This window comes from Onychomys torridus, chromosome 4, assembly GCF_903995425.1.
Source record: "Onychomys torridus chromosome 4, mOncTor1.1, whole genome shotgun sequence".
NCBI classification, from domain to species: domain Eukaryota; kingdom Metazoa; phylum Chordata; class Mammalia; order Rodentia; family Cricetidae; genus Onychomys; species Onychomys torridus.
In genome coordinates, this window is record NC_050446.1 from 117,755,083 (window position 1) to 117,779,191 (window position 24,109).

The following is a 24,109-nucleotide window of genomic DNA, read 5'->3' on the forward strand; positions in this document are numbered from 1 at the left end:
TCTCACTTCCAGGTGTGGTCCTGGACTTCGTTCTCTGGTTGGCTGCTCAGACAGATTCAGTACCTACACTGAATGTTTCTTCTTTTTTTTCATTCTGTCGAATAGGACAAGTCAGTCATTGAAGAGCGTCTGGCTTTGAAGGCACAAAGCTCAGGGACAGGCAAAACTCACACCTGTGGAGATGGAAATCAGGCAGGACAGGGTTCGTCTAATCACCAGAAGGGAGCACAGGAAGAGCAGGACTTTTCTGAGGTGATGGGAACATTATATACCTGGTGTTGGTTACTCAGGTGCATAAAGACTTGAGACAGGTTTGTGACTTGTGCATTTAACTGTGTGAACTACACACATTTCAAAGTTTCATAGGAAAAATCATTCTTTCAGCACAGAGACTATTGTCCTTTGTTTAGTTTTTGGTTTTTGAACAGGATCTCACTGTGTAGCTCTGGCTGGCCTGGAACCCAATATGTAGACTAGGCTGGCCTCAAACTCACAGAGATCCATCTACCTGCCTCTTCCTTAGGGCATGTACCACCATACAGACCAGAGACTTTTCTAATTGCCTGGCTAGACCTTGATGATAACACCAGTTTAAAAAGTATTTGTTGCCTGGCGTGGTGGCACATGCCTTTAATTCCAGCACTTGGAAGGCAGAGGCAGGGGGTCTCTGAGTTTGAGGCCAGCCTGGTCTACAAAGCAAGTTCCAGAACAGCTAAGGCTGTTACACAGAGACACAGAGAAACCCTGTCTCAAAAAAACAAAACAAAAAACAAACAAACAAACAAAAATATTTGTTGTTTGTGGTTTGTGTATGTGCACTTGTGTGTCCATGAGCATGTGTGTATGTGTGTGTGTGTGTGTGTGTGTGTGTGTGTGTGTGTGTGTGTGTGTGTAGGACCTCAGGCACTGTTCCTTAGGAGCTATCCACTGTGTTTTTTGAAGCAGGGTCTCTCACTGGCCTGGAACTTACTAAGCAGGCTATGCTGATTGGCTTTGGAGCCCTAGGAATCCTCCTGCCTCCGATTCCCCAGTACAGGTATCATAAGGGTGCACCACCATACCTGGCTTTTGTATGTAGGTTCTGGGATCCATCCCAGGTTCTCATGCTTACCTGGCAAACACTTTATAACCAACCTCAGCCCCCACTTTTATTTTTAAAATAAACACAAAATGGACCATGGGAGAGGATGCAAATTTTATATTTGGGTGGTTTTTTATTTTGTTTTGACACGGTAACACAGGACACCAGAAGTGTGGAGCTGTGAACCTCCTCCTTTTCAAGTGCTTAAGAAATGCATGTTTTTACAAATACAAAGTGAAGTCCATGGACCTTGCTGATGCTCCTTGGGACAGCATGATTTCATCTCTTCATGTTCACAGAGAATTCTCCACTGATTTCTTCCTGGGCAGGCAGGGTATTCTCAGACTAGGGAAGCCAGACTCACGAGTCCACCCATAATCTTGACTTTGGGGATGAGTGCACAGAAGTCCAAGAAGGGAATTGGGAGTTTCAGGCCATCTGCTGCCTGGTAACCCCTCACCCCATTGTCCCAAGCGTGATGGCTAGGCTTGTCCAGCACAGCTTAGCTTTAAAAGTTCTTTCAATGGTCCTTTTCGTAGAGGGAAGTTTGGAGAGAAAGCTGTCCCATGTGCATTTTTGATAAGGAACTAGCCAGGAGGACCCAGATGCCTGGTCAGAATCCCAGGCTGAATTAGAGAAACGGAGCTGGTCATATGCTACCCCTACTTCAGAGACAGCAGGCATCCCTCAGTGCCCTGACCATCAGTCCAGGGCCTGGTCCTAGGGGCCCCTGCTGAGAGTGGCAGCCTCTTCATCTCCATCCCCAGTTGGTTCTAGAAGGCACTGTTCCATGAGCTTCGACCCCTGCCTGCCAGGCAGGGTCTGGGCAGACACAGGCGGCGCTGGATCTCCAGTTGGCAGAACTGATTCTGGTTGGATACTCGGGTGGCTATGCCCAGCCCACAGGTGGTTGAGCAGGGGCCCCAGGCTGTGCTCCAATTTGGACAGGGCACATCAGCGGATGCTGGAGTGACAAGGGCGGAAAGTTGGTGTCCTGGGGGTTAGAAAGAAGAGGGTGATCATGGAGAGGTCGGGGTGATTATGGAGAGGTCAGGGCTCCACAGGCAAGTCCACTGGCCTGCTAGCCAGCACAGGGACCCTGGCGAGGTGGCTTAGCCTTAGTGTCTTCCTAAACTTCCTAACATTTGGGATTGAATAAACAGCGGCTGGGGAGTCTACACATAATGCACCCCACTGACACTGGTCATGAGACAACTGAAAAGGGCCCTTTCCTTTTTCTCTCCTTTCCTACTCCCTGATGCATGGTGTCCTGCAGACACGCCGTGTGGCACCGTCACCTGGTGGTAAGAAGGCTGAAGGGCCCAGGATGACAGGCTCGCCATGGCCTTCCTCTTCCCTCCCACTCTCCTCTTCTCATGTTTGATGTCCTTCCTTCTAGCTGGAGACCCAAGAGCATATCTGGCAAAGCCTAGAGAGATCTTTCAGTTGTCACAGTCAATGTATACAGGAGTGTTTTGTTTTGTTTTGTTTTGTTTTGGGAGGGGGTGCTGCTGACATCTAGAATGTAGAGGCCAGGTTGTCTTTCTATATCCCACAGCATACCCAGCAGTCCCCAAACCACAAAGAGCGACTCATCCCAAATGTCACTGGTGCTGCTGCTGAGAAACCCTGCTTTGTACACGCAGGTGTCGTGTTGATGTGTCAGAGCAGAGGGTGTTGGATCAAGGATGGCTCAAGAGTACCACGCTGTGAGGGTGCTGGCATCTGTGCATTAATGGTGCAGAGTCTGCACAGAACCTACACACACCCTCCTAGGCACACAGGTCACCTCCAGATCACTAAGACTACTAAAATGGGAATGCTATTGAATAGTTGTGAAACCATCTTTGCTAAGGAAGAGTCTCCAAAATGAAAAAGTTTGTGCATGCTCAGTCCAGACCCAATTACAAAACTGGTTTTGATGAGCAGCTGGTCAAATCCACGGATACAGAGGACCAACTGCAAGTATGTAAGTGGAGGGCCAGCAGCATGGCTCAGGGGTAGAGCATTTGCCTAGTGTGTACAAGGCTGTAGGTTCAATTCCAAGTATTATGGGAGGGCGTGGATACATTCGGTGAGCTGGATGACTTTCTCCTATGTGCCTAACTTAATGTGTCATATTCCCTGCAGGGACAATGGCAGCCAGAGCACATACGCAGGGAGTGTCAGGCATCTTTACAACCCATTCACTTGATCTAATTCAATTTGTCCTCACCACAGTTCTAAAAGGCGGGTGTTCTTTTTAGTTCCGCTTTACAGTTGGAGAAACTGAGGCAGGGAACTCCAGCAGGGTTTTCAGAGTCACACAGCAAGCCAGGCCAGAGCTGGGTTGAAAAATGCGGTGTCCGTCTCTTTAACCCACCCCATCTCCTGCCTTCTGCATGTAGCGGCATCCACAGAACCAGTCCTTACTTCCTGGTCACCTTCATGTGACAAGAATAATGTTTTCAAAGAAACGGGACACCGAAGTCCCAAAGTTGAAGAGTTTGTAGAAGGATGTAGCTGTCTTGTCTGTGCCTCTGCCCAGCCCTGGGCTGTGTCCCGAACTCCAGGCCTGCCTGGTGCAGCTTTTACCTAGTATTTTACTAAATCCACACCATCATGGATTCATAATATTATAGATTGTGCACATGTACTAAGTATCATAAATATATGTTCCATATGTACATCTGGAACCCCAGCAGCCAAGGCCTTGGTGGCCCGGGTCTACCCTATACTCACTCACCTTGTGCCGTGTAACGCTGGATCCTTGGCATCACTCTCTGGTCACACACCCACTCAGGACAGCACCTACCAGGCACCTCTACTCTCCTGGGGTGTGGACAGTCCCAGCTGGGCAGCCGCACATCCTCACTGCACAGTGGCAGGCAGGTGAAGCCACCATCGTCACAGCGGCAGAGGACCCTGCAATTGGGCTGAAAGGTCTCCCCATCCAGGTACCTGTGGCCATTCACCTCACAGCTTCCGTCCTCCTCTTCCACTGCACGGGAGGAGAAAGCAGACCAGCTGTGAGTCCCGGCCCCAGAGCACAAGACAGGCACCCTGCCCCAGCCCTGTCCTCACCACACTCCTCCCCCACTTGCCTGCCTCCCTCCTCAGCAAGACAGAGAGGCATCCAGGAGCCTGGCTTGGACCCTAGCTCCAATTTTTCTTAACCATGGACCAAATAATTTCCCTTCTTGCCTCACTTTCTCTATGTGAAAAATAGTCTATGTTGGTACTTATTTCACAGTGTGTCCTAGACTAAATGAAATTATGTGTGTAACCAATCTGAAAAAATGAAGCCTTGCGTTAAGGGATGTGGCTCAGTTTGTAGAGTGCTTGCCTAGCGTGCTCAAGGCCCTGAGCTCAATCTCCAGCATTGTATAAACTCGGTGTGATGACATGTTTGCTGGCACTCCTGGAATTCTAGCACTTGGGAGGTGGTGGCAAGAGATTCAGAAGTTCAAGGCCAGCCTCAGCTGGAGACCCTGTGAAGTTAGTGATATTTAGTATTTAGCCGTGAATTAGTATTTGGCCAGGGTCACTCTGGATCTGGGGTGTCCAGTAGCATCCCCTTCTGTCCTCTTCCTGTGTGGAGTAATCACTGTCTGCCAAGGTTTAACTTGCTGGCCATGGGACTTTGCAATAGCCATTTAAATTATCTGAGTGGCCCCATCACTACCTCCCAAGAGAGCTGGATCCAGAGTGCTCCTCCTCACATCCCCTTATTTCTCCAGAGAGGCCCACTGTATCAGCTCCCTGTCCCCACTGCCTCCAGATCACAGCCCCTTGGATACAAAGACCAGAACTTCTGACCTGGACTATGTTGCCAATGGTTCCTTAGAAAACACACAGGTAGCTGTGCCTTGCTCCCTACTTCTGGGTTCACACACACACACACACACACACACACACACACACACACACACACACACAATACCTGACCTCTACTGCCTCAGCTTTGGGCCCCTAGTTGCCAGGATGACCTGGTAAACAGAGGTGTGTTTAGGAAAGCCAACTGGAGAACGATAATTTTAGCAAGAGTTCCTGGCATCTCAGAGGCCATCAGCTGGGAGCTGACTGGGTGTGGGGCAAGTGAGGCTGGACAGTCAATCCCTCAGCAGGGTGGATGCACTATGAGAGGTGCCTTGAGATGGCAAACCCATGAACCATCTTGGAATTCTCCTACCCAGCTGCACCCATGTCCAACTGCCAAAACCCTTATTCCCTCCAAGCCTTCTTCAGATCCCCTCTACCAGCAATCTCCCCTACCCACCGGTGACAGCAGCCTTCACTTGAGGCCCTAGGCTCCCCTGAGCACAAGCCACAGGCTTGCCATCTGGGGACTCTCGGCGTCCTTTCTCCCCTCTGGAAGTCGTTTGCAAAGGCACAAGTCACAGATTGATTGATTTTTCCCTTCCACCACTCACAAGCTGCGTGGCCCGTGTAAGTGACCTGAGCCTCTCTGAACTGACCTCCCTCGCCTACAAACTAGGGGCAACCTTAAGATCTACCTCAGCGTTAAGGATAAAGTGAAACTGACTTGTAAAGTATTTTCCCACAAGACTTACTCAGGAAAGGGCTCCTGGCACTGCCAGCCCCGCTAGAACCTCTGCTGTCATCCACATAATGCCACAAATATTTGCTGAGCACCTACTGTGGCCTAGGCTGTGTGCCAAGCGGTTGTAATCCAGGATGTGTGGGCAAACGGGCAAACATCATCCAGTGAAAGTAAACACAGCCAGCAAGCTGAGGCTGTGCGGGCTGGCGATCGGCTAGAGAAAGAAGTTACTAGAGAGGAATTACAGTTTTTTAAATGCAGTGACAGGGCCCCATGGATGAAATAGCGTGTGAGTAGGAATGTGAAGGAAGTGAGGGAACTTTCCATGGGTATATCTAGGGAAAGAATGAGGATAGAGGAATGGCCAGGGCAAAGGCCCTAAGGTTGAGAGCATGATTTGGGTGTTCAGGGCCAGTGTGGCTGGAACAGAGAGCAAGAACAAGAAATGGAGCGGATGAGGCCATTGTCGTCAGAGTGAAACACACTTAGATGAAACAGATGAACTGTAAAAATCTAAACCTTCTCTGTTCCTCTAACGTTCTCAACTGGGGTAATTTTGCTCTCTGGTGACCTTGGCAAGGTCACCACTGGTAGCTGATTCTGGCACCTCATGGGTATAGAGGGTGCTGCTGACTGTCAGGCCCCAGAGGGCCTCCCTCCAACAGTGGCCTGGTACAGAGTCACTGAGCCCTGTTCCAAAGTGTCAGAGGACACCCAGGCCTGGGAGAGTGGTGAGGAATGTCACACATCCAGTGCCACTGGGAAAAAGCCCTGGGGTCACACTGTAGCCCAAAGCTCTCCGTGGAATGGAGGGAATGGGCTGTTCCTTAAATCTGGCTGGAGATGGGCAGGCTGTAGGGTATAGAGCATGCTAGCTAACATCTCTGAGCCTCAGTTCCCCCATTTGTAGACCTTGTGCAGCAGGACTATGGGGCATGAACGGTGAGTGACCAGCACTGTTCACGGCACACACCACGCCCCACCGGAGCCTGTATTGCTTTCCACGGGTCTGTGCATTTGTCTTGGGGCAACTGTTGGCCCAGCTTTGGAAGCTGCCTGTGATTTGGATGGGTGTGAATGGAAGTCACTACCAAGGATATCCCAGCAGAGGACAAGAGGGAAGAAACAGGGAGTGGGCCCAGGAACCTTTGGAGTTGAGCTTTGGCTGAGCTGGAGGAGGACCGCTCCTAAAGCGAACTGTATCAGAGAGACACAGAGAGGAGGGCTCCACTTTGACCCTGGACCCCACGGCCTGGACGCCACCCCCATTAGTCTGGCAAACCTGCTTACAGAGGCACATGGTTTCACGGCCACCAGGGCCTGCCCCAGGCTGACAAACTAGGCCCTGGCTGGGATCACAGACATGTAGCTGGTCACAGGACTCCCCCAGCCGCCGTGCACACACTTGACAGCAGCCACAGCCATCCAGCACCAGGGGCACCCCCAGTGGGCACTGGGGTGGTGTCCAGGGACAGGTACACGATGTCGGACATAGCTGGGCACACACCTGAAAAGACAGAGACCTCACTCAGCTTTGACTATCATGGAAGGTATGGAGACTCTCACAACTGGCCACTTTTTAGCCGAGTCAGACAGTGTGGGATCTTTATCTTGGTCTCAGTGTCATCCAGAACTGGCCTTGAACTGGAACCATCCCATGGTGCTCCTAAGAGGCAAAATGGCACTGTGCTCTGGAGCAAGGACCCCGGGTCAGAGTTTCAGTTCTAGGCTCTGCCTTATTGGTTGAGCTGCCTGAAGAGTCCCTGAGCTCGCCAAGCCTGGGTTTCCTCATTTGTGGAAGAGGACAGGAAATGATGCCACTAACCCCTGAGGAGGTTGGCAATACGGTTTGCATTTTTTTGGAGGGGGGGCGGTATGCATGTATATGTGGTGTGCAGGTAAATGTGTGTAACTGTGAAAGGATCAATAGCCTGTGGCTGCCTGCCTCTGTCGTTCCCCAGCTCTTTTTTCTTTTTCTTTTTGGAGACAGGATCTCTCACTGTGCCTGATGATCACAGGCTGAAGATCTGTCTATCCCTGCACCCTCAGTGCTGGCGGCACAGATGTGTTCCACTGTACCAGCTGTTATATATGGGTGCCAGGGACGGCTCTCGGGTTCCGAAGCTTGTGCAGCATTTTACCTGCTGAGCCAGCTCCCCAGCCTCCTGAATGTGGTTAACTCCGGAGGTCATCTTTGTTAATTACAATAAAGGCTGACCTATGAGCTCACAGGAAGGCAAGAGTAGGGGCCTGAGGAGTAAGAGGAAGGGAAGCCAACACGTTCTGGGTGAGTTCTTACCCTCAGGCTGAAGAAATCGAACAGAATGTGGAATTCCCTGGTCTTGGCACAATCCAACATGTTTCCCAGCCCTGAGTGCACATCAGATTATCCAGGACAGGGAAAATACAGATTCCCAGGCCTCCTCTGGGACTCACAAAACTAGAAGTCATGAAGGCAGGACGTCCAATCTATTCAGTAAGCTGTCTAGAAGCTTCTAGCTTCATCTAGGTCCACAGCCTCTCTGGCCCAGCCCACCCCATACTTCCACCCCACTCTACCCCACTCCCACGCTGCCCTGCACAGATGGGGAAATTAGCTCCAAAGGGGGAAAAGTGACTGTTCATAGCCAAATCTGGGAGCTGTGCCAAGCCCATGGCCCCGGAGGAGGAGACCGCTCTTGTAAGAAGCAAAAATCTGAGCCAGGGGCTCAGTACCCATCCATTGCAGGGCCAAGGCTTCACCCTAGTGACACACTGGGTCTCCCACCCAGGACAGAAATACCCAGATGAAACGCCAGAAGCCATGGGTTCCCAAGAGGGTGGGGACCACAAGGGAGGTACCACTCAAGATGTTCCTGACCGCCTTATATGAAGGAAAAGAAAGCTAAAGATCCCAGACCTCCTGACTGGCCCAAAGAGGCAGTGACTCCTTTACCTCAGACCCCCATCCTGTCTATCCCTGGTCCCCACAGTCCTAAAAACCTGCTTTCCAGGACCCACAGTTCTCGCTGTGGCCAGCAGGGGCCGCCACAGTGTAGCCGCGTGTCCTTGACAAGTGGCTCCCACCTAAGGCAGAATTTCAGGTTGCAAAGGGTTCCTGGACAGTCTCTGGGAGCTTGCAATGAACACACACTGTCACCTCTCCAAGACTTCTGTGTCACCTCAATATAGGATATAATACATCCTGGGGTACCTCACTCGGAGCTGGCCTGGAGGAAAGAGGTGGACTTTCAGAGCGTGGTTTTAACTCCCTTGGCTGACCAGAACTGGCTAAGCAGAAAACAAGCCTTCTACTGAGCTCCAGGCCGGCTGCAGGCCTTCGGTTAGCTCCCAGCTTCTCCGGGTCCTGACCCCCAGGACTAATGACACCAGTTACTCTGAGTGCTGTGTGGAAAAGCTGTCTGTTTCGCACTCTCCAGTGAGGTATGGGCAGCTTGTCTGATTTAAAGATGATGAACTAACACTTGAGAGACTGAGGCAGGAGAATTACCTCATGTTTGAACTTAGCCTGAGCTACACAGCAAATTCCAGGCCAGCCTGGGCTACAGAGGCTATTTGTTTCAAAATAAAGTCCAAAATAATAATGGCAAAACAGGTCAAAATCCAGATGTTGGAAACAGTTGGAAAGTGATGGGATTGGACCAGAATCTAGGTTCCTGGGAAGCCAGAGCCCAAACTTAACTCTTGTGTCTACCCATTATCTTCCAGGGGCTCCTCCATTAGCAGCTGAGCCTCTGCCTCAGTCTATTCATTTGTTCAAGGACAGTGACAAGGCAGGGCAAGTGTTCTTGACTGGTCTATGGAAGAGGCGGCCCCTCTGAGCTCCCTCATCTCCTCTGCCCTTGTTAACCATCATGTCCCCATACTCAAGCTGTCTCGTCTGCAATGGTATCCCCAGACCAAGTAACTAGACTCTGGTTGCAGGCAGCCCTGATCAAGAGGGCTTCGCTGTTTCCAGGTTCCCTGTTCCAGTCTCAGTCCAGAGCCAGGAGCCCTCAGCCTGCCTGGAGGATCTGGAACTCCTGCCCCCGGGAGGGATGTGACTGCACATACTCTCCATGACTACATCCCTGGGTTTCTGTGCCAGGTGCCAATCAACTTGCCGGACCAGGAAAAAATGGCCTCACAGATGTCACTCCAGGCGAATCTAGAGCAGCTCTTCCTTGGCCTCTCAAAACCTCCCTCCCTCCCTGGGGAACAGAAGCCACTCACTCGAGCATCTTTCTCTGCCCCATCCCCTTCCAAGACCAGAAGCCAGTTGGTCCTGAGCTTTCCAGGGAGACCTCTTGGGGCCAGGAAGGGAGAAGCTTATGCCCACACTCCATTGGCCCCAGGCTCTAACTCCATGTTACTGGGAACTCAACATTTAGTGCAAGGCACTGCCCAGGTTGGGGTGGAGACACAGACTGGGGTCTCTTCAGAACACATCATGTCTGTCCCAGGCTCGGTCATGATACACTTTTATTGTTCTATTTCTTTGCGGTGTGGCTTTGAGCGATTGCTCAAACTCTCTGAGTCTTATTTGACTGAAAGGGAAAAACACTTTATAAGACTGTTGTGAATGTGAGGCAAGGTGAAGCTACACAAAGCCTGTTAAAAAAATGTTCTATGTGGGGCTGGAGAGAAGGCTTAATGGTTAAGAGCACTGACTGCTCCTCTAGAGGTCCTGAGTTCAATTCTCAGCAACTGATCCATGAGATGTGGTACCCTCTTCTGGCCTTCAAGGACACATGCAGGAGAACACTCTCTACATAATAAATCTTTTTTTAAAAATGTCCCACACGACACTGAGAGACATTTACCCACAGAGATGTTTCCTGTTCTCTCTGTCCAAGGTCAGAGGGTCACTATGCTTGCAATCAGACCCCGGTATCCATCCCTGTCCTGGTAACTTATTCTTACGCAACACTTACATCTGATTTAGTTTCTGTGGAGACTGGAGGGTCCCTCTGCCTCGTCACTGTCCTCTTTCGGACACTCACCTTGGTCCAGGGCCTGTGCTACACTCTGCAGAGCAATTCTCCTCAATGATCTCCCCAGAGGATTCTTGTACCCATTCGACTGAGGCCGAGGCTCAGAAAGGGAAGGACACATGCCTGAGGTCACACAATAGGACGTGCAAGAAGCAGTGGTCTGAGCCCAGGGAGAGAAGCAAGCCCGGGCACAGAGACCAGACTATATCCAGTGTACGGTCCTGCCAAGGGTCCTAAGTTGTGACCATATATCCATCCACCCAGAATTCTACTTTTAAAGACCAGGATTCCTTACCATCGAGAGTAGGCAGAGGAAGGAGATGGTCAGAAGATGGGTCAGTGGGGTGCCCCTCATGTCACCGTGTCCCTTGTGGAGCCAGCTTCAAACCTGGGAGGCAAGACTTTATGTTCTAGAGACTATGAGGTTCCTACTAGGTCCATACAAAGAGAGACAGACAGACAGACAGACAGACAGACAGACAGAGACAGAGACACAGAGACAGACAGACAGAGAGACAGAGACAGACAGACAGACAGACAGACAGACAGACACACACACACACACACACACACACACACACACACACACACACCCCACTTATATTTCTCATTCTTCTCCCCATAGTCCCAAGAATGAGCCCAGTTACCTGAAAGTGAGGCCACTGAGGCCACCAAAAAGGCGTCTGGCAGTGTGTAAGAGTTGAGGACAAGTCGGCAGGAGTCTCTCAGCTCCTCAGCTCCCAGCAAGAAAGGCCTCCAGCCTAAGCCACTACCACAGCGCCTGCAGCCTTGCCAGGGCCCTGTCCCACCCTCAGGAGCCTGTGGAGACCAGAAGCATCCAGCAAACACCGCTTTCCAGATCTGACCCGCAGAGTCTTGAGCCCTGTGGCCCAAACTCCAGGCAGCACAGACCCAGCCTGTGGTTTCTGGCAGGGAGACTGGCAGCCACCCAGAGGTGGGTGTGACCCAGAGCAGAGCTTCCCTGGCAGCCTGGCTGCTCTTGACAACCAGGAGCCTCCCTATCCTGCCTCTGGGCTTCAAAGGTGGCTTAGTGTGGCCAAGCCTCAGCAGGCTGAGCCTACTATGTGCTTCTGGCACTAGCTGGGCCCTACTGATCTGATTAAGCTAAATAGTCTTTGTTGAATTCCACCAGCTGTGAGGGGCTCTGTGGGACTGGAGACACAGCACAGAGCTGGGGACCAGACCCTGGGGGATGGAGGTAGCAATGGAAGCACTGAGGGGGCCCCTTATTCAGACTAAGGCTGGGGTACAACCTTCTGATGGAGATGCCATTTCTGAGGACCAAGAATGGTCCAGAGAGAACAGCTTGTTCAAATGCTCAGAGGAGGGACCCAGCACAGCAGCCCTGCCTATTCAGAGCAGAAGGCACCTGGTGGGCATGTGGCTTCCTGGGCACTGGACTGTGCAGGAATATGTGGAGAATAAAATACATGATTCACACCACCAACTGTGGGACATCTCCAGTGTCCCAGCTATTGGGTACAGGGAATATCCCTAAGGGCCCTTCAGTAAGTGTGGGGGTAGAAGGACATGGAATTTGAAGGCCAGGAGCTCACTGGGTAATGTGTGCCTGGCATGCACACATCCCTGGATTCTCAGGCATTGCATAATGAACTGGATGTGTTAGTGCATGCCTTTAATCCCAGCACTTGGGAGGTGGAGATGGAAGTCCAGATGTTTAAGGTGGTCCTTGGCTACATAGTGAGTTCGAGTCTGGAATGGCTACATGAGACACTGCTTGGGAGAAAAGAAAGGAAGGAAGGAAGGAAGGAAGGAAGGAAGGAAGGAAGGAAGGAAGGAAGGAAGGAAGGGACACAGGCTGAGGTGCTTGGAGAAGGCTGTGGCTCCCAACACCTCTGCCAGTTATAGTGGAACATAACCGTGAGCCTAGAACACAGAGGGCTAGCCTGGACTACAAAGCAAGACCCTATCTCATAAGAAAACAAACAAGCATGGAATCCACATGCTCCCTCCAGTTCACATGCAGGCTGTGCCTGCCACTGTGAGTGTTAAAAGCCATCTCTGGAAAAGAGGATCATGAGGCCCACCTCAGTCAGGGCCTGTAGAAGAAGTGGTGTGGCCAGCGTGGGCACTTGCTGTCTGGAGCACCCTCCATGGTCCTTATGTATACTGGGTCTAAGCTATGCTCCATGCAAGCATGGCACCAGGGAGACCAGGTAGATCACAGTCATTCAGTTAGGCAGTGGGGGCAGAGGAAAGGGGCGCAGGCCCTAAATCAGGCTGGCAGGGAGTGAGAAGCAGCTGGATTGTGTGGCTGGGCATGCTGAGGTGAGCATAGACAGCTGTGGTGTGCAGTCAACCCTGAGCCAGCTTGCTACCCTGCCTTGGTGGCTCATTGGCTCTGTGGCTGCATGGAAACTCCATGCCCTCTCTGGGCCTTTGACAAATCCACATGGTGCCCACACCAATAACTCTCTCTCTTTTTTTTTTCTGCTACCATCACCAAGAGCTGAGTTTAAGACAGAGGCATGCTCAGCTTGGCAGCTTGGCAAGGCTGTGCGGCTAGCTTCCTGCCATAATATCTGCAGAAAGCATTGGGTGCAAATTTCAAGACTGGTCCCCAAAAGGAGGGGCTTTCTCTTTGTCTCAACACTCCTTACTCCCCCTGCTTCTGCTCCAAGATGTAACGGTGGAGTTCAGCAGCTACTTTGGACCAGGAGGGGGTTTTGAAGATAGATCTATGTACGGGGGGGGGGGGGGGAGATAAAAAAAAACTTTTAAAAAGGAGACTGGAGCCAGGCAGGGGGGAACACACATGTCATCCCAGCACTTACAAGGTTGAGGAAGGAGGCTATCAAGTTTAAGGTTAGCTTGGGCTACATAGACAGACCCTGACTCTAGAGCTACATATGTGTCCTGGATGCTCCTTATAGATTTGATTTACACAATTAAGGGGGTAATGTGCATATACATATATATGATGATATGTAACCACTGTTTTTAGTATCTATATAGTCCCCATAGACCTTCCCATTTGAGCTGACATGAGTTTGCGTGTTCTTGGTGAGTCACTGCTGATGTGAAAATGGCATTTTGCGGTTGCTATGGTCTGGTGACCATGCACCTGGAAACCTTGCTGAATCCCATTTAATATTCTGTCTGTTGATTTGTCTAGCCTTGTCTCCCTCCAGCAACGGCATCTCTTCCAGTCTCTCCTTCCACGCCTGGCCGTCTGGCACAGGCCTCAGACCAAAGCAGTGGTATCTGCTGCTCTCGCCTTTTCCTGGCCCTTCCGGACATAGATGCAGCTTGGGGGCAGGGATGAAAAGCTCCATGAAATTAAGGTAATTCTTTTCCATGAAGACTATGGACCTTGTCCTAGAGCTGTGTCTGCTCCAGGCTTCATGAACGCTGGGCTATTTCCCCGCCCTTGATCCTCTGAGGCAGATATGCTGGCCAGTTCTCTATTGTTGATGTTTTCTCTGAGATAAACTTCCTGATAGAGAGAGAATGTGGTTATTTTTCTGGATTCAGCCAGTGTTTTACTTAGTGTCTCCATCTGTGCTCATAAATGAAATGGGCCTGTAACATTCCTTTATGGGTTTATCTAGATTTTGTAATTAATGTTGGTCACTTATCAACTAGCTCCTCTGGCAGCTTCCCTGCCCCTTCCCATCTCCCCTTTGTGACCTGTACAGCAGAAGAATTGTTCCCTGTGGGTCAGCACAGCTTTGCCACCAGAGCCCCCAGGGCTGATGATTTGAGGCTGGGAGGGTCTTGACAGCCACTCCAGATCTGGAAATATGACTCCTCAACTTTAATTTCTCCACTTGTTCTTGGGCCAATCTTTGGACATCTTAGTGTTTCTGTGTCCGTGTGCATGAGAGTGGATGGGTACAGGTGAGGAGGCCAGAGGGCAATGTTGAGATAGGGTCTCTCTCTGAAGCTGCAGTCACTGATTTGGCTAGGCTGGCTGCCCACTGAGCCCCTGGGATCCCCCTGCCTCTGCCTTCTAGTGCTGGCATTACAGCTGTGTACTGCCAGACTCAACATATTTATACGAGTCTGGGGGATTCAAATCCAAGTCCTCAAGCTTGTGTACACTATCCACTGAGTCATCACTCCAGGCTCCTCTTTTGATGACTTATACCTTCCTGAGAATTGCCCAATTCCCCCAAGTTTTAGGTTTTCAAATGTGTAAATGTATCGCTGGTTCACAGTGGCCTTTAAATTACTTAATCTCTAGGTTCAGGTTATTGCCACTATTTTTGCTGTGTATTTTGTTTTACTTGGTGGGACATGCTGGGGATGGAACCCAGGACCTTGGGAACCCTGGGTAAGTGCTCTGCCCTTGAGACACATCCCAGCCCCTTCTCTCCATTGTGCCTCTGGTCAGCCTGCTCAGTGTGCGTCTGCTATTAATTTTGTCTTGCTCTGATGAGTTCATTTGATCTTTGGCTTGTTGGTTTGTTCACGGCATCTCCTGTTGCACGCAGCCATCCTCTGTTTGGCCCTTAGATACTGACTCATTCTGCATCTTTAGCAATGTTATGTGCATCATAGAAGGGGGGTGGGCTCCCACCCCCAAACTGGAGGTTGCATCTCCAAAGTGGATTCCTCCCACGGCCCTGCCTCTGCTTGGCAGGAGGAACAGGTTTGGGGGAATGGCCACCTGCTTGGCTGACTACAAATATCCAGCCCCCAGGGTCCCTCTATGGCTTCTGCTTCCACATGTTCTGTAGGCTGGGCAGGAATTCAGATGTCTGCTCCTGGCCCTGAAATCCCAGGTGCCGTGTGACAGGTCCCTCGGGACAGCTGTAGACTGGACAGTTTACCACTTGGCTGAAGTCTGAGCTGTCAAAGAGTGTGTGGGAAATGGCATGCTCCCACAGAAGGGCTGGAATGTGGTGATCATAGCGCACACATATGACCCGTCATAGCATGTGGCTGTAAGCCAGTGTGAGGTGGGGGTTTCAGAGCTAGGGCCCAGCATGGGAATGGTGCCAAGTGTGTAGCCGCTGGTGAGCTGAGGGATATGATGGTACATGATAGGGCTTTGGAAATCGGTATGAGGACTTACTCTCAGATCAGCATGCCAGGGAAAGCCACAGATCCCAGGATGTAGGTGTCTGGGTAAACCAGGGACCTGAGGAAGCCAGGTTCCAAGCCAGGCTCCTATCCCAGCTCTATTCCTATGAACCTTTGGGCAAATTCTCTGACTTTATTTGGCTTCAGTTTCCTTATCTGTAAAATGGGTGAGACATAATTCTGTATTTTCCAGGCCTCCCTGGCCCCAGAGATCTATGTTTTATAGACCTGGAAATCACTTCTTTCTGGACGTAGCTCTGACTCAGAGAGAGGCTTGAAGGGAGGGTTTCAGTCATCTAGAGACCCACAGTGTAACTCAGAATCCAGGGTACTTTGTTGAGTTGTGACCAGTTGACTGGCACCAAGCCAGGGGGCAGTACCAAGCTAGGTTATTCCTACCCCATTTGAGAGCCCCTGCCTTGGTCAGAAGATTTCTACTCCAAGGACTCACTTCTCCCTAAGGGTTCCTATAAGTGCCACTGTCTGTCTAATATACCTGTCTATCTGTCCATCCTTCCACTCATGTCTGTGTCTATTTGACTTGTGTCTACTTGTTTATACACTCATCCATCAACCAACCCATCTATCTATCTATCTATCTATCTATCTATCTATCTATCTATCTATCTATCTATCCATCCATCCATCCATCCATCCATCCATCCATCCATCCATCCATCACCCATGTATCCATTCCACAAACCCAGGCTGTATATATAGGCCATGCCGCAGTGTCAAAGAATGAAAAGCATGTCCTGTCCACAGTGAGCTCAAGGAGTCTGGGAACAGAGGCCAGCAGAGACGATCTCCACACAGTAAGTAGAGAATGCAGAGCGGGAGAGAGGAGAGGGAGGCCTAAGCTGGGATGTGACATTGAATTTGGAAGCAAGTGTGGGTGTCATCCAAGTGATTTGAGCAGGGGCAGGAAGGACTGGAGGCCTAGAGGTGGTGGGATTGAGTCTGGATGGAGCCATGATGGAGGGCTGGGGCTCAGGGGAGCTGCAGCTGAGCAGACCAATGTCAGCGGGAAGCACGTTGGTAGGGACGATGCCTTGGGCACACTGTAGGCCTGCTTGGAGAGAGAGAAGCTGAGGTAGGTTATCAGAACCTCACTCCCATCCCTTCCAGAGTGATGTCAGGTAACTCTATGAGGCCCAGTCCCCAATGATAACATCACAGGTTGACCTTTTACCCTCCTGGGACCCTTCTAGTTCCTGAGTCATCTGTGGTCAGCAAACTGAAGACCGTGTGAACATGTAGCCTGGCCTGGAGCTAATTGGTCTCGTCCCTGCTGTGCCAGAGGAGCTTTAGCTGAGGGGAAGGAGGTTTGGATAGGAGCCATCACTGAGGGCTCTAGTCATGGGACGGCCAACATGCCAAGAACGAGCTGAGTCACTGTTCCAGTCATCAGCTTAGGCCTCAGGGTCCTTGGTGGGAGATGGGAGCCCTATTCTCTCTGCTCATAGCTGCCTCCAGGGTAGCTCTCCAGACAGCAGACCGTCTACTCAGAAACAGCCCCTTGCAAACCCCTGTGTTTAAAATATGCTAAAGAAAACTGGCTTGAGATGTAGCAGGGAAAGGGTCCTAAATGGAGCGCCCCTAAGACTCTTGGGGAGTATGTATGCTTTTTGAGAAAACCTAGGCTAGTCTCAAGCTTCTATGTTGATAAGGATGACCTTGAACTTCTGATCCTCCTGCCAAGTGCTGGGATTTTAGGTGTGAGTTTATTCGATGCTGGGAATTGAACCCAGGACTTCCTGTATGCTAGACATGCTACCAACTAAGCTACAACCTAGCCTGGAGAAGCTCTTCTAAATCCAAGAGTCCCATACCCTCCACACTCAGGAAGGCAGACAGGTCCAGAGTTAAAAGCTACGCAACCAATGTTCACTCCTGCTAATCTCTCCCGACTCTGGTGCTGCCCAGCCCTGAGCTACAGGGTAGCTGAGTTCAGCCCTGTGGGTCCTTAGAGGGTGGGAGGTGAGGAGACAGCTTCCACCAGGACATATGCAGGCAGCTCAGAGACAGACAGTCAGATCTCAGTTGGACTGCCACCGACCCCCTGAGAGAGTGGCTGCAGGGCTGTGTGCAGAGATGTGCAGTGCAAGAAAGCTAGCTATGATGAGTGTGCCCTCTCCTGACTGCCTTATGCAGTGTCTTGGGTAGGGTTCTACTGCTGTGAAGAGACACCATGACCACAGCAACTCTTACAAAGGAAAACATTCGGGTGAGGTGGTGGCTTACAGTTTCAGAGGTTCAGTCCAACAAAGCCACCTCCTAATAGTTCCACTCCTTATGAGCTTATGGGGGCCAATTACATTCAAACTACCACAGTAAGTAACAACTGACCCCTCCTCAGGTATGGAGGTTGAGGGAAGCCCCTGACTAGAAGGCTCAGGGCCTACAGCATGCTCAGGGCTCAGCTCAGAAGTGCCATGTGCCTATCTGTTCATTCCATAGCCAGAGGAAAAACACGGATGTGGGCTGATCTAGACAAGGTCCCCAAAAGAGCAATGAATGGACCCAAGGAGGCCAGTCCTTCCCTGTTCCTACAAAGACTGACGAGGCAAATGGTACCCCCCAGTCAACTGCTGTTGTGACTGGGGAAGGGTCCTTAAAGCATACCCCTCAGCTCCAGACAGGATCTAAGTGTGACTGGCTGACAACTTCAGCTCCTCCATAATTTCAGGTCTAAATACAGATATCCTATCTCTATAACAAAGCTTAGGGTATTTAGTATGAACCATGAGTTATTCTGAGCAACTTTAAATATTAAATCATTTCATTATGTCAACATCCTCATAAATTGTACTGTTGCCACTGTTCCCACTGCAGAGATGAGGAAACTGAGGCACTGAAAAGTTGCATCAGCCTTACAGAGTTATGGTGATATTTTATTTGTACTGAAATGTGATCTAAAAAATTAAACCCCAAAAGGTGCAAATTAGGAGAGATCGACTACAGACTTGTAATGAATTTCAAAGATTATTTGGAGACATTTCTCATCTATGAACTATTGTTGGGGTAAAAAAATGATGAACTGAATAATTAGTTCAAAACCTTAGAAGGTGACAAGGACTTAAATAGTCCAAGAGAATTATCACCTGAAGCTGAGAAAGAATTGTCCTTGGTAGAAAAGAAAGTACACAGAGGACACGTGGATTGTATTGATCCAAAGCTGGATTGCATTTTGGTTATTTTACCCTCTAGGCATTCTCCTACAGGAATATTAATGCAGAGAGAAGATATAATATTGGAATGGATATTTTTACCAAATAAACCAAATAAAAAATTAAAAACTTATGTGGAAAAAAATCTCTGACTTAATTTTGAAAGGAAAATTGAGACTTCATCAATTAGCAGGAATAGACCCAGCAGATATTGTTGTAACTTTAACTAAGGAGGATATTAAAAAATTATGGACAGAAAGTGAACCTTGTCAAAGAGCTTGCAGTAATTTTTTTGGGAGATATTAACAGCAAATATCCCAAAAGCAATAGAATTGATCTTATAAAAAGAGCTGATTGGACCTTGCCTCGAATTGTACGGGAAAAACCCATATCTGGAGTTCATACATTTTATACAGATGCCAACAAATAAGGAAAGGCAAGTTACAAATCAGAAAATTTAAGTAAAGTGATTCAAAGCCCTTATAATTCAGTTCAAAAATTGTAATTGTATGCTATTCTGTTGGTATTAATGGATTTTTCAGAATCTCTCAACATAGTTACTGACTCTCAGTATGCTGAAAGAGTGGTATTACATATTGAGACTGCAGAATTTATCCCTGATGCATCAGAATTAACTTCACTATTTTTTCAGTTACAAGATACAATCAGGATAAGGAGTCATCCTGTATATATAATTCACATCTAATCCCATATTTGTCTGCCAGGCCCTCTAGCACAAGGTAATGATGAGATTGATACAGCATTGATAGAAAATGTGCTGGAGGCCTCAGAATTTCATTTTAAAAAATCATGTTAATAGTAAAGGTTTAAAAAAAGATTTTTCCATAACCTGGCAACAAGCCAAGGAAATTGTAAGGAAATATCCTACTTGTTCCTTTTACAACCAGACATCATTACCAGCAGGATGTAACCCAAAGGGTACTCAGAGGAATGAAATCTGGCAGATGGATGTGTTTCACTTTGCAGAATTTGGAAAATTGAAATATGTATACCATACCATTGATACTTACTCAGGATTTCAGTGGGCAACTGCTTTGAGTTCTGAAAAGGCTGATTCTGTAATCACTCATTTGCTAGAAGTTATGGCCATCATGGGTATACCTGCACAAATTAAAACTGACAATGCTCCAGCATATGTCTCTATTAAAATGAAACAGTTTTTTGCTTATTATGATATAAAGCATATTACAGGTATACCACATAATCCTACAGGCCAAGCAGTTATAGAAAGATCAAACAGAACTCTAAAGGAAATGCTAAATAAACAGGAAGGGGTAACAAAAATCCCCAGAAAGAGACTGCATAATGCTCTATTAACTTTGAATTTTCTCAGTGCTAATGAGAAAGGAACAACAGCTGCAGAGAGACATTGGATAATAGAAAAAACTACAGAATTAAATCTGCCTATATACTTTAAGGATGTGCTGACCTCAGAATGGAAACCAGGATATATGTTACGCTGGGGATGAGGTTTTGCTTTTGTTTCTACAGGAGAAGATAAGCTGTGGATACCATCAAAATTGATAAAGGTTCAATTTGAACAAGAGAGACCTCTTAATTAAAGGAGGTGATAGTTCATCAACCAGCATGACCATCCAATTTAAACTGACTTATACCAGTAACACATGCCTTTTCATTTAATCAGATAATAACTTGCTGAAAGGGAACCTCCCCAAAATTAGTCTTGGGGAAGGGTTTTTGGTTTTGTCTTTTAGGAGAATGAAGGCTAAGGAATCTGAAGAACACTGGACAAATGAGACAACTGAAGAGAAAGAACAAATCATCTGTCCCAGGAAAAAGAGTAAAATGGCCTATTGGTATATCATCTACAAAATTTCGTAAGTGTTCCTAAATGTTTGTTTCTGCTCTTAGCTAAAGAAATTTAACACTATTGGTCTTCTTGTAGTCCCAGTTCAATTAAAATTTAAAGCTGACTTTGGAGTTGGAGAATGGCTCTCTCCTTCTTTAAACTCAAGCATGTTGTTAAAAGGAAAATGCAAACTCCCTGTATCATGCCAGAAGAAAGAGCCATCTTCTGACATGGGACAGGAGAAAAAAACAAATTAATTAAGGGACTATTCTATTACTGCTAATCTCAATTCTTTGTTTCTATTCTGATTCTTTAAACTTTCTTAAAGTATGAATTTTATATCAAAATTTACAAGATTAATATATATTAATAATTTAATAATATATATACATTTTAAATTTCGTTAAAATAATAATGGTCATATAGAATACTAACTAATTCTAGGAAAAAAGGCTTCAATTAGCTGCCTATACATGTCTTTGTGTTTGAGTCTCTTATCAGTTTTCTGCAGGAAATCACGGCCAGGCCTAACATCAACTGAAGTCTCCAGGAAGAAGAGGGGCCCCACAACAACAACAATTCCATGTGGACAATAATAATATCACTAAGCTGACAAACATCATCTACAGATCAACTTTGGACTACAAACTGCTCAGAGCAATTTTGAGATGGCTAGATGAGATGATCCAGTTTCAAAGACTACTTGAATAAGGACTTGAGATAAGCCCTGAACTTTGGCATTATGCTCAAACTGGACAACAAAGGATATAGCTACCTTTCCTAGAATTTGACAATTAACCCAAAACTTTTCTTTTCAGAATGAAGATAATTTCGCCCATACCCAGCAGGAAGCAATTTTAAGAATACAATGCCTGGGGCTGGAGATGGTTAAGAACACCGATTGCTCTTCCAGAGGACATGGGTTCAATTCCCAATACCCACATGGCAGCTCACAACTGTCTGTCACTCCAGGACTTGACACCCTCACACAGACACACATACAGGCAAAACCAACAATGCACATAAAATAAAAATTTAAAAAAAAAAAGAATACAATGCCCACATTCCCAAAGAGGTGGTGTGGGTGGGTGTTTTTTTGGTCTTTTAATGGGTTTTGGGTCTAGGATAGGGTGGGTTACAAGTTGTTGTTAAGGGTTAGGAAAAGGGCTAGGCAAAGGAGATTAGATTTAAGGTGCTTGTTTAAAAAAAGAAGTAAAAAGGCAGTTACTAGTTTTAAATACTTTACATTGGATTGGATTTTTTACAAATTATATATATATATATATATATATATATATATATATATATATATATATATATATATATATATATATATATAGAGAGAGAGAGAGAGAGAGAGAGAGAGAGAGAGAGATTGTTAGAAAATGCCATACATATATTTCTAATCTTGTTCAAGATATTGTACTTTTTTTCTTTCTTTTTGTTTTGTTTTGTTTTGTTTTTTCGAGACAGGGTTTCTCTGTGTAGCTTTGTGCCTTTTCCTGGAACTCACTTGGTAGCCCAGGCTGGCCTCGAACTCACAGAGATCCACCTGGCTCTGCCTCCCAAGTGCTGGGATTAAAGGCGTGCGCCACCACCGCCCGGCAAGATATTGTACTTATACAGTGCATTTAACAATGTAATTCAATTTGCTGATCCTTGAATGTTGTTATTACCAACTATTAGGATATAAAGAAATGAAAGTTAGTAGTTAGACATTACAATGTAACTTGTAGTCATATTAGGTGTGTTTTCAAGATCTAGCAGATATATTTTAGATAGATAGGTCATCTTCAAACCCTTCAGAGATATACAGAATATGGCATTTAAAATGTTTTAATAACTTAGGAATTTTTCTTTTCTGCTATGTCTATGAGACATGTCGGCTCCTGGCAGTACCAATCTACTTCAGAGAAAATATGGGCATTGAAGAAACTGCATATGGAGTTAACTTTCATTGTGGCAAAAGTTAGCCACTGGACAACAAAGGATCCTTGAATCAATTGCTGACAAACAGGACAGTCAGGACACGAAACAAAGGACTACCAATTCTTGCCAAAACAAGTGTGGTTGTGGCTTTATCAAAAGGCATCTTCTGAGGCCAGGACAATATGGCACCATCCCTGAAGTGGCCCTTTGCAATCTGGAAAGATACAGTGCCCTTTTCTTCGAAGGCAGCTGAACAGGCAGTGGGCCAATAGCTTCTGATGTGCAATGGAACAGCAGATGAAACAGTTATTCTTGAAGAGTAACTAAGCTCACCCCTCTCAATAGTAGACTGGCATTTAATAGAGGGTTTCGGAGAAGAATGGGATGCCGTGATGAAGCCACACACACACAGCCAAAAAGAATGGACAGCTGAATTCAAAAAACATCAACAATTTCCAGAATTTAAAATCCTGAATCATGACATGGCACTAGTGGAATTCAGGTGTTTCTGGTACATGGACTGCTCTCAACAAATGTGAGGTCAAACTGTTGACCTTGTGTACATCCTAGTTCACAAATGAGTCTGTCAGATACGCTAAGCCTATAGGCTGAAGATGATGCCCCAACACTGCAGAGAAACCTCGGGTGACTGTCCAGGCAGCTGGCTGTTTCTGTCAATTCACATTTTTTTTTTGAAGCTGCTTGCATGCACTTCCTGTTTTTATTTTTTATAGGTAATATTATTTCCTTCTTGGACCTCTGAGGGAGTTGAAGATTAGTTAGTTATAGTTATAGTTTTCCTTGTTAAGAATTTCTGAAAAGAAACTCACTAAACAGGTGTAAGTGTATAAATTTGAAAGACGTTATAAGACAGTTCTGTTAGGATAGAAAGTGAATCAGGTACATTTTGGACTTACCAAAATAGGATAGATAATGGAATTATTTTCTCTGAATTTGTCAAATATAAATGGACTAGACACTTTTTAGGTATTTATTGCTTGTATATATGGTATATAGTTATTGTACTTTTGTATATAGGTTTTCTTATATTAGTTATAAATTTTTTCCTTTTTTTCTTTTTATTAAAATAGAAAAGGGGAAATATGGTGATATTTTATTTGTACTGAAATGTGATTTTATTTGTATCTTAATAAAGTTGCCTTGGGGTCAGAGCAAGCCATAGCAGAAGCTGGGCAGTGGTGGTGCACGCCTTTAATCCCAGCACCTGGCAGGCAGAGTTAGGTGGATCTCTGTGTGTTCAAGAACACAGCCAGCATGGAGACACACGCCTTTAATCTCAGTACCAACCTTAGAAGACCTGGAGGTCTGTACAGACAGGCAGTGATGAGGAGGTCATGTGGTTGGGTTTACAACCAATGAGAAGGCAGAACAGAAAGTCTATAAAAGGACAAACACACAGGAAGTAGGTCTCTTGCTGAGGGAAGGACAGCAGCAGTGAGGGGTAAGAAAAGGTTTTTAGCTCTCAGCTATTGCTCTGACCTCTTGGGCTAT

The 24,109-nt window shown here is 47.3% G+C and overlaps 1 protein-coding gene across 1 annotated transcript in view; it reads right to left on the bottom strand.

The window, feature by feature from the left end:
• Window positions 1–1,236: 1,236 nt before the first annotated feature.
• Window positions 1,237–24,109, bottom strand: part of Ccn5 (cellular communication network factor 5) — a 48,289-nt gene continuing 25,416 nt past the window's right edge. The window contains exons 4-7 of the mRNA XM_036185406.1: window positions 10,893–10,985; window positions 6,915–7,131; window positions 3,807–4,061; window positions 1,237–2,075 (exon numbers count right to left, since the gene is read on the bottom strand). Of these exons, the coding sequence (XP_036041299.1) occupies window positions 1,855–2,075; window positions 3,807–4,061; window positions 6,915–7,131; window positions 10,893–10,952 (753 nt within the window). The 5' untranslated portion in view covers window positions 10,953–10,985 and the 3' untranslated portion in view covers window positions 1,237–1,854. The remainder of the gene's footprint in view (window positions 2,076–3,806; window positions 4,062–6,914; window positions 7,132–10,892; window positions 10,986–24,109) is intronic.